A 14697-nucleotide genomic window follows, 5' to 3' on the forward strand; every position below is an offset into this window, starting at 1 on the left:
AGGAGGACGAAGGGACGTGAAAAGCACTGAACGAGATGGGTCGCCAAGTATCATCACCCATAACACCCCATGCCCACTTATCTCCTCAGAAGGTCACGTAGCCCAGCCACAGCCTTGGAGAGCCAGAGAAGCCAAGGCCCAGAGCGGGTGGGAACTTGCTCAGGATCACCCTAAGGCGGGCTTCCTTCCGCCGTACCACCGCTCCTGCTGTTCCACAGGAGCTGGTGCTTCCCACGAACGCGCTCAGAGGACAGGGGCAGCCTAAGACGGAGGGGCCTCAAAGGCTGCCTTGTCTGGCCCTGGCTGTCTGTCCACAGGTATAAAGTGTGACCTTTGCACTGGCACCTACGTGTCTCAAGCCGGAGCAGCTCAGAACCAGGCCAAGAAGGCAGTGTGCCCCTTCCCTCTGCAGGCCTGCCTCTGGAAGGGGCCTTTGGTAGCAGCTACAGCGGCAGAGGGGCCGTCTGCTCCTCACAGGCATCTCAGGGCAAGGGCGGCACAGCCCAGTCCTGGCAGACTGGCCGCTGCACAGCTGACAGCTGTGGACGCACAGTAGGGCAGTAGGGCTGAGGCCCCCCCCCAGGGGTGGGAGCAGGGGTGTACACCTTCTGAACCTGTGCTACTGTAGAGCCTATGTTAACAAAAATAACAATCATAAATAAGGTGGGTGGAGGAAACCTTTGAGGGATGGATACATTTACGGCATCCATTGTGTGCCGGTCTCACAGGTGTATACTTACCTCCAAACTCATTGAGTTGTATATGTTAATTATGTGCAGCTTTCTGTAGTTGATCACACCTCAATAAAGTGGTTTATAAAAATATCAACGAAAACTGTGCTAGAAGACAAGAAGAGCAAACTGAAAGAACTCCCAAGAAAGAGCCTGAAGCTGTAAAAGGAGCCAGTAAAAAATCAAGAGGCAGAGGCAGGGCCTGTGGAAAGACAGGCAGCTGAAGAGCTGTGTTCAGACGGAATCGCTCGTGTGAGCCACAGATCAATGCTGTTCTGGACACAGCAGTCTCACGACCTTGGCTCCACTGCGCGTGGCCCTAGGCCTCCTCTGGCCAGCTGGCCAACACCATCTCTGAAAGCGCCCTTCAACCACAGCTGCTGCTGGGAGACGAGGCACGAAGAACTGGTCTCCATGAGCCCCTCCATCCCTACCCACTCACGAAGTGAGCTCTTTCACAACACGCTGCCCCGAACTACATGTTTCCCAAAATTACTGCCAGGAAGGGATGAGCAGTTCATGAACACATCACTTATAAGAGAAACGACATGATGTTCAAAAGTGGCCAATTAGAATAAGGTTTTTAGGAGCCGAGAGGGAAGAGACAGGAAAACAGGGCCCCGACACACTGCTTCCACGCCCCAGGCCCGGTCCCTGCTTTTCTCCGTCAGGGCCACTGTCCCCTCCCCTCCCCTCCAAATGCTCATGAAACAACAGCACTCGGAGGCCAGGGAAAACAAGGCTGGGAGCAGCTCTTGGAACAGCACCAAGAAAAACTGCTAGTAAACTGACAATAACATAAATAAGTAAAATCCATTAACAATCAGCGCCCAAACGCAGCAGAGAGGCTGTGGGCCAAGTTCTGTTCTCAGGCACTAATGCACGGTTTGTCCAGCATGGCCAAGACCTAATCGGTGGACACTGATTTTTAAGTCACATTACTGCTCCGAGATGAAGAAAGCTACCTTTGAGTTTAGCGCACACGCGAGGGGCGTTTCTTTCAGCCTGTTCTGGATCTCCGTGGACGCTCCGTTTTGTAGCAAAGTCTCTATGATGCCCTGGTATCCCCACCGGGCTGCTATGTGCAGGGGAGTGTCTCCTTTCTCGTTACCGATATCGAGTCTGCACGACTGCACATCGTAGTAGACCAAAGCCTTCACACACTGCAAAGAGAGTGGGAGAGCCATCATGGACCCCCAGGCCGAGCCTCCGCGACGCCCGCGCACACCACAGCCTCAGCCTGCACTCACCACGCAACGGTGCAGGGACAGAGTCAGACCTCAAGGGGTCCCGGTTACCTGATCAGGACACATCATTCTTTCAAAAGAACCCAGCAGCCAATCAGTAAGAAAAGGCTGAACAACACTGGGATGTAGGAACCCGGTGCAGGAAGGAGCCACCGGAGCAGCCCTGAGGCCGCTCTCCCACGTGAGGCCTGCCTGCAAGGCTGGCAGTCCCCTAACTGCTCAGATGGGCTCACTGCACCTAGTTGTTTGTGCGACAACGTGGCTTATGTGGAACACCTGCTTTCCTTCTCAGAGTCTGGAATTTGGGTACATGCTAGGCAGGGGGTGTTTATGTGACTAGCCTCCAGTGAAAATCTCAGGCCGAGTCCCTAAGGAGCTTCCCTGGTAGACAGCACTTCATGTGCTGTCACAACTCTTTGCTGGAGGAATTGAGCTGTCCTGTGTGACTCCCCAGGGAGAGGGGGCCCTTGGCAGCCTGCGCCTGGTTTCTTCCGGACCTCACCCCCACCTTCCCTCTGCTGATTTTGCCTTGCGTCCTTCTGTGGAACAAATCAGAGCCAGAGGACAACTACATGCTGAGCCCCATGAGTCCTCCTAGTGAATTGTTGAACCTGGGGTGCTCTTGGGGACACTAACACAACGCACATAATAAGTGATTGCTGTGTAGCGACTATAGAATGGGCTAGATCTACATTTATCGGCCTAGAGGATTTCCATGATGTACTGTTAAGTTAGGAAGGCAAGCTGCATAAACATGTGCAGGGTGCGGTCCCGTTTTTGCACACCAACCACTAACTGAGCCTCAAGCATATGTATAAATTCACCTGGATGTCACTATGGAGAGAGGGGAGGAGAGAGGAGTTAGCAAAAAATAACACACACACACAGGTAAATATTAAGTGAAGATGGAAATTACAAGACTCCTTGATATTACTATAAAAATTGAATATGAACAAAGGTAAGAACCAGATGGAAGCAGGGATAAATGAAAATGATTTAATTTCAGGATAAGATAATGGGCAATTTAAGTTTTAGATTTCTGTTATTTCAACATAGCATCCGTAACAAATTTAAAAATTTTTTTTTTTTTTGAGGAAGATTAGCCCTGAGCTAATGTCTGCTGCCAATCCTCCTTTTTTGCTGAGGAAGACTGTCCCTGAGCTAACATCTGTGCCCATCTTCCTCTGCTTTATATGTGGGACGCCTGCCACAGCATGGCTGGACACACGATGTGTAGGTCCTCACCCGGGATCCGAACCAGCGAACCCCAGGCCCCCGAAGCAGAACGTGCACACTTAACCACGGCACCACTGGGCTGGCCCCAAATGTTAAATATTTTTAATTAAAAAAATTACACACCAAATGTTCCAATAATTATCAACACAGAACACTACATAAACTAATGAGTGTCACGAGAAAGGGTGAAGATAGCGTCTTCCAGACGAGGAGCGCCACTTACGTCTTCGTGGCCGTAGGTGCAGGCCAGGTGCAGAGCGGTGCAGCCGTTGTTGTCCTGCACCTCGGGGCTGGCTTTGTAGTGCAACAGTAGCAGCTGCGAGGAGAGGAGAAGGCGTGTGAGCACCCACCCAGCGCAGACACGCCCCTCCTCCGGAAGGGCTGCCGGGGTGCCCCAGGGGAGGCCGCTTGTTTCCCTTTGGATCTCATTCACCTCTGCTACAGTCACTCTCACCCTCCCTGACAGATGCGCAGAGATCACAGGTCTACAGCCCCACCCTTCTTCCCCCGTCATCATTTCAAATCCACACCTCCCAGCTCTGTCCTGCAGACCCACGGGGAGGTGCCCCAGACTCGTGGCCCATCCTGTGCAGCCGCAGCAGAGCGCGTGTGGAACAGAGGAGCGCAGAGCCCGGCTCTGCCCAGCCCGAGAGCACCTGCACGCACACGGGCCCCTGCCGGGGCCACTCCTGCTCACCGTCACGCTCTGATAGCCCTTCTGGCAGGCGAGATGAAGCGGAGTGGCCCCGTGATAGTCCGTGGCATTCACCACAGCGCCTTTGGAAACCAGGAGGTCGATGAGGGCCGCCTGCCCTGCAGAACAGAAGGACGTCACCATGGAGAAGGCAAGAGAAGAGGCTCTCCAAACCCCAAATGTGAAGCCACATTATTTTACCCTCTTAGTCCCTCTACGCCAGAAGTATTTTTCTGCCTGAGGAACCAGACTGACATCAAGTCAGACTCTGCAGGTTCAGGACACTTTGGAGTGGCCCTTGGAGGGGACTCGGCTCCAGTCCACCTCTGGGCAAGAGAAGTTAGTGGAAAAGAGCCTTCGATGCCCACAGAAGATTCCACGGTTCCTCAAGTCATAGCATGGAATATTACACAACCATTAAAAATACTCACAAGACGAGATGTTCTTATATGTTGCCAAGTGAAAAAAGCACAGTGCAGAACAGTATGATCCCAATAATCTCATATATTTTATAAACATGTACACACAAGCATGCCAAAATCCCAGACACTCACAAATCCAAACCATCTCTGGGATATAAGATGGCAGGTGATACTGGAGAGATCTGTGTTTTCCACTTGGAATGTGTACTTTACAAGACAGTAAAATTAATTTTTTAAAAGCAGGACCATAAGAACCCCAATTCTCAGACCATGCTCATAGCTTGGATTCAAGCTGTCCCTTGCTGGACCACTAGCCCATGGGTAGTGTCAGACATCCACATAGTGAAAATACAGATAGGCGCTCTTTCAGCCCAGGCGCAGCACACAAAGGCCCTCGGGGGGTGGACCCATGACGCAGCCCCTTCCACCACCCCAATCCACAGCCCCCGGCCAGCCAGGCCGTGGCTGGGCTACCCTTGGCTCCCTCCCTTTGCCTTGAGAGCCCACAGAGGCCAATCCAAGACTACATACCACAGAGGGCAGCCACATGGAGCGGTGTATGACCCCTGTCATCTCTGGAGAATGGAGTGACAACTGAGGGATCATTCAGCCTCCTAGGAGAGAAAAAAGATACAGAAAAATGCACCCTAGGAACAGCATGGCAAAGCCTCTTCCCGATCAGGCTGGCCATGGGTCCTGGAACTGGAAGACAGAGCTCAGGGTGTGATCCAAGCTCTCTTCAGCTTGGTCTCCTGCGGGGAGGCATCTAATTCCAGGGTCCCTCCCCTCATCCCACCTCAAAGTAGCCTGACAAGGGTAAGGGGAAACCAAAAGGCTGCTGGGAGAAGGTGACACTCCTCCCATCCTAAAAGGACTTTCCGAGGCTGGGCAGGTGGTCTGCCAACCCAGCTGGGATACAGCCCAGTGGTGCCAAGTATTTTTAGGACCTTTATTCCATCTGATTCTCCAAACAGGCAGAGGGTATTGTCTCCACTTTACAGCAGAGGAAGCAGCGAGGATAAGTTCCTCATTTAAAGCCACATGGCAGATAAGTGGGCAAGTCCCGCCCGGGCCCCGCGTCTGCGCTTCCTGGCATGCTGAGCCTCTGCGAGGACCCGCGTACCCGGAGACCAGCTGCTCGCAGTCGTCACAGAAGCACAGAGGGTGACACATCTTTTGGACGGCATCTTTGTCTTGGTCTTCTTGGCTCAAAAGTCTTTCCACTTCCTTCTGGTTACCCGATGCAATGTGCTAAGAAGTGACATCAAAAACATTACTGACATCAAGGAATTATTTGCTTTTTAAGGCATGAAGTTTTTGATGTCCTTAGAGAAACATGTGTCTGTGTATGGAGGGATGAAATGACTTGCTCTCTGGGATTTGTTTCAAAATAATCTGGGCGGATGGGGGAGTGGTGGGGAGAGAGGAAACAAGACTGGGAGATGGCTACGTAGGGGTTTGCTCATTCTACTACGCTCTTCTATTTTTGTAAATAATAGAAAATTCCCATAATTAAAAAAACATCATCACAAAATTTCCAAAGCAACAGGAGTCGAGGGGCAATGCATCCTGAACCTCAGTGTGGATGTGGACGCTCACTAGGACGAGCCTTGGTCCCGTCCTCTGTGCTCTAAGGGAGCCTCAGCTGGGGGGAAAGGAACAGCTGCAAGTAGCAGGAGACCTCACGGACAAACCAACCCACAGGGCTCACCCCGTGATTCCTGGACGTGCTCCCCTCAGGAAGTGAGATATTCTGGAGAGCACGTGGCCCCAGGGGGCTCTCCAGGTCCTCCATGGAACCCACTCTGGCTCCAGGTAGCCTGGAAGCATCAGCAGGCTCCCCTAGGAGGTAGGTCCTCACCCAGCTCTCGCTGACTGCCTAGAGCCCCTTGCTAGCCCCCAGCGGTCGGTCAGGTCTGAGCAGGGAGCTGCCTGCACATGCCATGTGAGCAAACCACCACCGGCGCTAAGCCCCGAGCCCGGGGCTCACAAACATTTGTGACACGGGCTCCAGGAGCCCAGGAGCCGCATCAGCTCTGCCAGGGCTACCAGTGAGGTGCCCTTGAGCCAGCCCTGAAGAACAGGTGGACAGCCTGCACCCTCCGGATGCCGTCCAGCGTGGCTCCAGCGCAGCACAGACTGGGGGAGACAGGCCGATGTGCTGACCCCGGCCGTCAGCCTCAGCACTCCTGCCGCCCGCTCCGACAGAGCATAAACGCACGGCAGTGTTTGACCACGCAGAGCGCCCTGAGGCTGCCGCGGCTGCAGGCACGTGGAGAGATGAGGGCTTGTCACACCTCTGTGCCCACAGGACTGCGTGGTGTCTTACCTTAAACAGGCAGTCAGTGGGAGTGGAAGTCATCTGAGACAGCAGGCTCATTCTCTGCTTAAGGAACAGTCTGTCACCAAACCCCTCAGCCTCCTGCAGGAAAAGCCCAACAAGCTGTTTAATCACCATCACGAGATGCCAGCGCAGACCCTTGAGAACAGACGACCCAGGAACAATCTCGGCCGTTTCCCTCAGAACAGAGTCAGCGGGGCCTCGTCCCCTCACCGAACCAGAGAGCTGGCGCGCATCAGGCTGGGAGCAGGGCTTCCAGTGGGGCCCGCGGAGAGTGGTAGCACACGGGCTGTGTGTGCGTGTGTGTGTGTGTGTGTGTGTGAGGGAGGGTGTCACCTCTAAGTGTGGAACGTAACACGCTCACACAATCCTACTCCAGATGGAAACCAGCACCATCCCGGCCTCCTCCTCTCAGACCTCTGTCGTGAAGCCTGCACAGCCCTGGCCCCTGCCATTTGAGCTGGGCCTCCAGAGAGGAAAACCGCCTGACAGGCTGGCCTGCACCTCCCTGTGTCAGCCAGCAGGAGAGTGCCGGGTCTTGCTTCATGGAATCCTTGTTAAACAGCAGACAACATGACCACTGGCCCAAAGGCCAATAAGATACTGCGGTCCACCCCAACTAATACATTCAGGTCTTCATATTACAGATAATGTTCACCCACATACAAAAAACTAAAAATGCATCCTCCCTTTATGAGGTAATTTCTAGTAAGACACTTCAATGCTCACTTGAGCACGTGCCATTCAAGTGTCTAATGACAAATTAACCTCCTCAAAGAGAGGCTTGGTGGGAGGTAAAGAGGCTCTTTTCCAGCCAGCTGCTTCTGGAAGAACTCACCAAACCCTGACAAACAGTGGGATATGTTTACAGCCTCTAAGTTCTGACTGAGAGGTCCAGCTAAAGGGAGAGCCCACAGCACCTCGGGGGGGACCGTTTCCGGGGTCCGCTGTCAGCAGAGCCCCTCCCACCAGCTGCCCTAAGAGGGTGAACTTGGCGAACAAGCACCAACTCCCAGAATCAGAGCCACTTCTGCTCCCAGCCACTCTACGCCATATAATCTTCCAACAACCTGCTTTGTAGGGTCCGAGAAACGTCAAAGACATAGTGATCATTTAGGGGCACTTGGGGCTCTGTCCTCAAGGCCGGGTGACTATTTGCAGGGCAGTGACGAAGAGAGGCAAGTGTTCAGGCCTGAGTCTTCGGGTAAGAGTGAGCTACCAGAAGAGACAGCACATGAGCTCAGACCCACCTGGGAAAGAGGCAACAGGCCTCATCAGAGACCCAGTGAGTGAGAAAGACCAGGAGCCGGCAAAGCTGGAGCCAGGTGGGGCAGACTCTCCCAGGGTCCCCTGCCGGCTTCAGAAGGGAAGCCCCTCAAACACTCCCCGAATCCCACTTGGAATATTTTCAGAAGTAAAAGTGGGGGTGGGAAGCCGACTGACACTGTTTGGTCAGCCACCTCCCTACACATCAGCCAAAGGCCTTCAATTGCTGGCCTTCCTGCCTCCATGCCACAGAAAGTAAGCAAGCAGGATGGCCGTGGTAAAGTCTCGGGGCGGCAAGAGGACAGAGCACCCTCAGGAGGCGGGCACCTCCCTCCAGGTGACAAGCAGCACCCTGATCCCATCAAGAAGCACCAGGCGATTCCTCTGCAGGGTGGTGGAGCCAGTAGGGGAGCAAAGTCTCAGACCGATCAGAGGAAAGAACCCGAAGACCAGTCCAGGCACCACGGGAACAACACATGTTCCTAGAACCTCACAGGTGACAATCCAAACTAGGAAATCTTACTCCCCAACTAGGGAGTGAGCAGCAACTCTGCTTCTGCAGACATACGTGCATGTAGAGGGACAGGTGCATGCACGTGTGCATTCCAGAACGTCAGTGATTTCCGTCTAAATCAGAAAAGTTTCCTCAAGAGTCACAGGCAGCTAGAGTTCAGATGAGATGGACAGCCCCTAATTTCACACGCTTGTGCACAGGAGATCAAATCAGACCCCAGACCAGAGCAGAACTAAATTCTTCAGCGAGCACGATACTGTCAGGCTAGATGCCAACAAGTGAGGCAGGTTCTCAGAGTTTAGTCAAAAATAAAACTGCAGAGGCACAGAAAAAAGACATATTCCAAAGTGTTAATGAAAGTCATCTCCAGCTAGTGAGTTTATGAGAGGCTTTCGTTGTCTTCACTGCAACTTTATATATTGCAAATATTGTTTATAAGCAAATAACAGTCTTCTCATCAGAAAACATAAAACTATTCTTCTGGGGAAAACAGAGTATACAATACTCTTTACAACATAATTTCAATTACATAAAGCATACATTGCTAAGAAAAGACTGGGAAATACATAAACACGTTAAGGATGAATGAATTCAGGGACAGGCCCACATTCTTGCCCAGATGGTTTAACTTACCATTACTTTGGGAGATTCTAACATCAGTAGAAAGTTAAGATCAAGAGAATGTTGAATCCTCAAGACTCTTGGTTTGTAATACAGAAACCTCTTCATTTTACTAATTTCAACTTTGTGATTTCTGTGAGCACCATCATGCCTTGCTGGTTGGTATATAGTGAAATAGGCCAGCAAGGCAATGGTGGTTTAAGATTCTCACAATTCACATAGAAATATAATTGCCTCCCCCAGCCAAAGCTCACCAACCAAGAGAATAATACTAAGGTTCTGAGTCCTAAAATTCCATACATTAATAATCTCGTTTCTTGCCTAGATATCCAAATTCACCATTTCTAGCTCCCCTTCTGCCCTCGTGCTTCTGAGGATAACGAGCACTGAGGAAACAGGGCACGAACACATGAGTCCCGGTCAGAACCCGCCAACTTCTACAACTAGTTGGGTGCTGGGTGTTCAGTCCGCTCAGAGGTTGTCAAGCCTCACAGCCCTCAAACGGCCGAGGCTCATTCTTGGGAGACCATTTAAGAATCCCGCCACCCCAACCTCAGAACCCTATCAAACCTGTCAGGACACCCCCAAAGACAGCCCAAGGCAGGAAGAGGAGAGCTTACGGGCGGTTTAGCAGAGAGGTTTCCTTGCCGAATGTATTCGATTGCAGCCTCAACTGAGGTCAGGCAGTATCCCAATTCATCTTTTGCTGAGCTGCAAAATCTGAAGTTTTTGATATAACTCAAATTTGCCATCCTAACCAAAAAAAAAAGAGGAAGAAGCTTTATTGTTGTCTACTCAAGGAACACTTCTGCAGAAACAATGCTAGTGGCTTGAGTGACTGGAGTCAGTCAGCTCCAGGAGCAATGACTGCTACCCCCTCGCTCTCTATTTACAGAGTGTGTGCACTTAGGAAACTAAGTAAAACTACTTGTTACTTTCCTCGAATAAGCTAGTTTTTAGAAAGCTGATTATCGTAAAGTGAACTGTGGGTTCCTGTGGGAAGGGAAGGGCTTTGGATCCAGACAGAACTGGACTCAGCTTCCTGCTCAGTCACTGACTAGCTGTGTGTCTCAGAACGACAAATATCAGCAATTTGGGCCTCAGTCTCCCCATCTATAAATGGAATGATAGCCAACCCCCTGGGGAATGAAGGCTGAGCAGGCAATTACAAGAACAGTTGCTCTGATGAGCAAGTGACTCATAAGAGACGCTCAGTTTCCTGGAGTTACACTAAAACCACCAGAGCACTGTGCTGCCATTTTGAAAAAGTATTTTAACAAAAGAAGATTACCAATTAGGGATCTCTGTTTTCACAAGCAGGTATAACAGGACTGACAGCAGATCATCAGCACACATGGTCTCCAAGTTAACTGCAGGGGAGACATGTTCAAAGCCATCAGGAGACGAGGATGGACCAGCAAGCGTATCAACTCCCCACCACCATCCAACCCACAAAACCACAGCCCAGTAAGATTACACATCAGGGAGAAATTCAATTGCACAATTTCCTTTGCAGTGTCCTGAATAGATGTCAGATTCAAGGAGAATACGAATGCCTAGCATCCTCAGAACATGTGCAAAAGAAGGAAATTCCAAGCAGACCAGCCCTTGGCCCCTTGCAGGATGGCTGAGAGCTCAGGGAGGTCAGTGACAGTGGATACAAGCAAAGGGGTGCACAACAGCCACCTCCAAGAGCTTCTCTCCTCCTGAGATCATTTCCATTTTATACACTACGGAGACTAATGCTGACGTGCAGCTTGACTTTATTGTTTTCATTTTGAAATTCTGTTTAAGTAATTCATGCGCACGTTTAGAAATTCAAACAGTACAAAAGAGTGAACCATGTGCATCCTTCCCAGCCCTGCCACCAGGTCTTCCTTCCCAGAGGCCACTGCTGCCGCTTCCTGCATCTTTCCAGAGACAGTCTCCAAACTCACCACCATGTATGTGGATGCACAGCCCTCCCCCTCTTTCTGTGATGCTGCTGAAAGTGTACCAAATACACTTCTGTTTATTTCATTTAAGACGCTTTGAGGACCTCCTCTATCTGCACACATACATCGGCCTCCTCATTACTTTTTTCTTAGCTTATTTTGTTTTGTTTCACTTTTTATAACGGAAAAACTTAAACATACACAAAATTAGGAGAACAGTCTAACAAATAGTTGAACTGCCATGTACCTATCACCAGCGTGGCTCATTTTTGAGGTGGCTGCTTCTCTGCCACCATTTTCTTACCCTAGTCTTGCCTAACCCCCGTCTCCCACCCCCCATTACTAGGCAGCCACTCATCAGCAGACTCCGGGGGCTCACACTGGATGCTCGGCTGCACGCCAGCCCATCTGTATGATCCTTTAAGACAGCACTGCTCCTTAACAGACTTTTGCATCTGGCCGTATGCATCGACCCCATTGCCAGGCCCCTTCCCCGAGCACAAACCTCTGTGACTAGGAGACTGAGTAATGAGCTGCACGACCTTTCGCAAACAAACCAGCTTCTGTTGTGGGGAGGTGCACTTGTTCAGCTGAGCCAGCTCCCTCTTTGCACGAGGTATGTTGAAGCTGTAAAATCAGTGGGAAAGTGACAAGACCCCAGTGTGAGGGCCCTTCTTCCTTGATCTAACACTAAACCTCAGATTTACAAACCACAGGTAATGAAAAACAAAAACAGAAACTCAGAAGGAATCTGACTCAAGTCAGTGGCAAAACACAGCTGCTCTAAATGTCCCATTCAGGCTGCCAGGTGACATGGCTGCCCCAGAAAACTAGAAAAAAATCAAACATCCTCAGCCCCAGAGTAAAACGGCCCAAGAGAGGAAAAAAAAGTTTAAACATAAACCCTTTAGATATTTTCGTATCCTCATGAAACTTAAAGTAATTCAAAGGAGGTGCCTCCATGGCAGGGTTCCCTCAGACGGGCAGGTGAGGAGAGATGTCTGCATGCAGGACCCACCTGGGCGATCACGTGCCCACCTGGAGACCAGTCCTACAAAACCTCACCCCCTTTCGCTCCCACGCAGCCAGCATGCTGGCAGACAGGCGGAGGAGGTGACGCCTACAGTCAGCTGCCAATTCAGCCCTTTATCTCGGGTCCTCAGTAAGAACCAAGTCAACCCAGCGTGCTGCCACTGCTGCTTCCAGCAGAGACGGCGCCCCAGCCTCAGGACCCTGAGCTGCCACAGCTCAAACCCTCACCTGAACTCAGGCTTCACACCAATATCTTTCTGCTGAAGGTCTTGAAGGCTTCTCGTGATTTTGTTAAAGGCAGCATCCTAACAAGAGATTTTAATGAAGTTTCAAATTTCTTCAAAAGCTCAGAATAGAACAAGGCTTCCCCCGGATGATGATGATGATTTAGAACCTACCTCGCTGGCCTCCATGGTCCCGACGTATTTAAAGATCAGATCATAAATATCATGCTGGACGTACACCTGTGGAATCAACGGGCCCAGCTCAGGGTGGGGCCGACAAGGAGACCCCCGGCCCGGCCGCCTTCTCTCCCCGCGCCGCCCTGGCCGCCTACCTCCACCGCCTGCTTCATCAGCGTCATCTGGGCCTCCTGCTTGGCGAGCACTTTCTGGAGGACACAGAAAGTACTGTTAAAGAGCTGAGATTTGCACACGGCAAACCGTCACCCTCTCTTTCGAAAGCCCTGCAGCTCACCAGGTGGGAGTCCCTCAGCAGCTGCTGGAGGCATTTGGTGTAGAGAGCGTTCACCGAGTCCTGCACAACAGAGCAGAGAGACGGGTCACTCTTGTCACCCGCGGCCGCCACCCCCAACCCAGAACGTGTAAGGCAGCCAGAGCGAGGAGAGCATTCACACGAGGTACTTCCCAGTGACAATTATGTGATTTTTCTCAACTTTTTTTTAGGTGTATATGCATTAAGAGTAGTAAAAAATTCCCCGTGGGGTTAACATAGATGATAGCAATATTCATCTTTACACTTCTGCATGATTTTCAAGTTTTCTACAGTGGCTGGCACTACTTTTAGAGTTAAAAGAAATATTCAAACAAAACTTTCAACAGTGGAGGCAGCAAAGTTTCAGAGTCAACTGAGGGATCCCAGAGCTGTGAATGGGCCTGAGAAGGGCACGCCTGGCAAAGCAGGACACAGCTACTGACTATGTGATGACGGAGGCTCTTCCTTTCACACTCCCTGAATGTTCGCTGGAAAGAGGTGATGTTCCTGTCAAATCTCTCCGAGTGTCTTCCCAAAAACTCTCTCACATCTTCGATGGTTTTCAGAGAGAAGGAATCTGAGGGTGTTGAAGGCTCCTCTGAAAAAGAGACAGAGGGTCAGGCCGGCTAATGCCATCACTGTTTCCTAACGGGGGAAATGCCACATGCTTTGCCCTGCTCCCCTAGGGTCTGGGGCCCCATCTTCCAGGGGAGGACAGGGATGACCTGATTTCAAGATATTGCCCAGGAGCAGCCCAGTTACAGGACAACCCAGGGCCCAGAGAGCTGAGTCCTCTTGAAGCCCTTTCCTAGGACAAACCTGGACTATTTGGGACCTTTGGTATGACTCATGAGGCTCTGGTGAAGAAGCCTTGATTGTGGACAATAAGAGCCTCAGAGTGCATTTGGCACATCGATTGTTATATCAATTTCCTGGAACAAGTGAAGAATTATTATTCATTAAAAATAATGAGATCTCAGAGAGGCACAACAGTGGGGCTGAGTGGGTACTCCTGCTGTAAGAGCTAGCCCTAAAGCTGAGGCTCAGAGACAAAGCCAGGGCTGCCACTTCGCACAACTCCGGGGGCGACACGTACACTGAGGTCTATGTGAATGATGTCTCCTGGAATTGTGTAATACCCAACCTGTGCAACCATACGCAGCAGCCCCAAACCACATCTCCTTAGCTCAAGACAACTTCTTTTTTTCTTTTCTCCTTTTTAAAATCCCCACATTCTTTTTTTTTTTTTTTTTTTTTTTGCTGGGAGAGATTCGCCCTGAGCTAACATAAAGGAGACTTTTTAAGTTTTATGAGGAATTATTGTAAACAGTTACACAGGATTCTAGTGGGTTCTTAAACATATTATGGGATGTTTATAACAGCTATGTCAGGAGGAAGTTCAACAAACACATTTCTCCAAAACAGGAGAAAGGGGTTTTCTCCCAGAATACCTGAGCTCTCTCTCTTTTCCAAAGGATGAGCTATACACAGTATGCTGAAACTTTCTTCTTTTTCATTGTAGAAAGTTTCTTCAAAGAGAATGGGCACTGAGAGAAGACAGGCGAAACCAGCTCCTAATTTAATCCTGTTTCCTTGTATAAAGACATCCTGGAACAAGAGAGCATCACTGCACCAGCGGCCGCTGGTGACCGCTGACCCCTCAGCCTGGCTCCCAACCGGCACGTCGCCCGAGTGGCCACTGCAGCTCCAGCGTGGTCTGCAGGGACACGCACACTCCCTGTTGCTTTTTTGAGACTAAAATGCTTTCTTTCGTCTCTGCTCCCCCCGTAGCTGTGGCTACACAGCACCCTGATCCTTCTGAAAAGTGGCAGCAGAAAGGCATCAAGCTGCTCCTTAGAGAAGAACACCCGTACCTCCCGGGGAAGGAGAAGGCGGGGCGGCTCTGCTCCCCGAGGCGAGCTCCGCGCCGCGGGGCCCAGGGCAG

General features: G+C 50.9%; 1 protein-coding gene across 3 annotated transcripts in view; it reads right to left on the bottom strand.

Moving 5' to 3' along the window:
- The window catches only part of ANKRD27 (ankyrin repeat domain 27), a 46732-nt gene that overhangs the window by 15250 nt on the left and 16785 nt on the right, over positions 1-14697 (bottom strand). For 2 of the 3 annotated variants that reach the window (XM_014860392.3, XM_070498354.1), the window contains 15 exons: positions 14204-14360; positions 13196-13350; positions 12735-12794; positions 12595-12648; positions 12437-12502; positions 12267-12343; positions 11512-11633; positions 10364-10442; positions 9693-9825; positions 6660-6752; positions 5454-5581; positions 4862-4944; positions 3912-4027; positions 3438-3530; positions 1697-1894 (listed from right to left, as the gene is read on the bottom strand). In XM_014860392.3, coding sequence (XP_014715878.1) covers positions 1697-1894; positions 3438-3530; positions 3912-4027; positions 4862-4944; positions 5454-5581; positions 6660-6752; positions 9693-9825; positions 10364-10442; positions 11512-11633; positions 12267-12343; positions 12437-12502; positions 12595-12648; positions 12735-12794; positions 13196-13350; positions 14204-14360 — 1614 coding nt within the window. The remainder of the gene's footprint in view (positions 1-1696; positions 1895-3437; positions 3531-3911; positions 4028-4861; positions 4945-5453; positions 5582-6659; positions 6753-9692; positions 9826-10363; positions 10443-11511; positions 11634-12266; positions 12344-12436; positions 12503-12594; positions 12649-12734; positions 12795-13195; positions 13351-14203; positions 14361-14697) is intronic. The other variant, XM_070498353.1, reaches the window with a different exon arrangement.

The sequence above is a fragment of the Equus asinus genome, chromosome 26, assembly GCF_041296235.1.
Source record: "Equus asinus isolate D_3611 breed Donkey chromosome 26, EquAss-T2T_v2, whole genome shotgun sequence".
In the NCBI taxonomy this organism is placed as follows: Eukaryota; Metazoa; Chordata; class Mammalia; order Perissodactyla; family Equidae; genus Equus; species Equus asinus.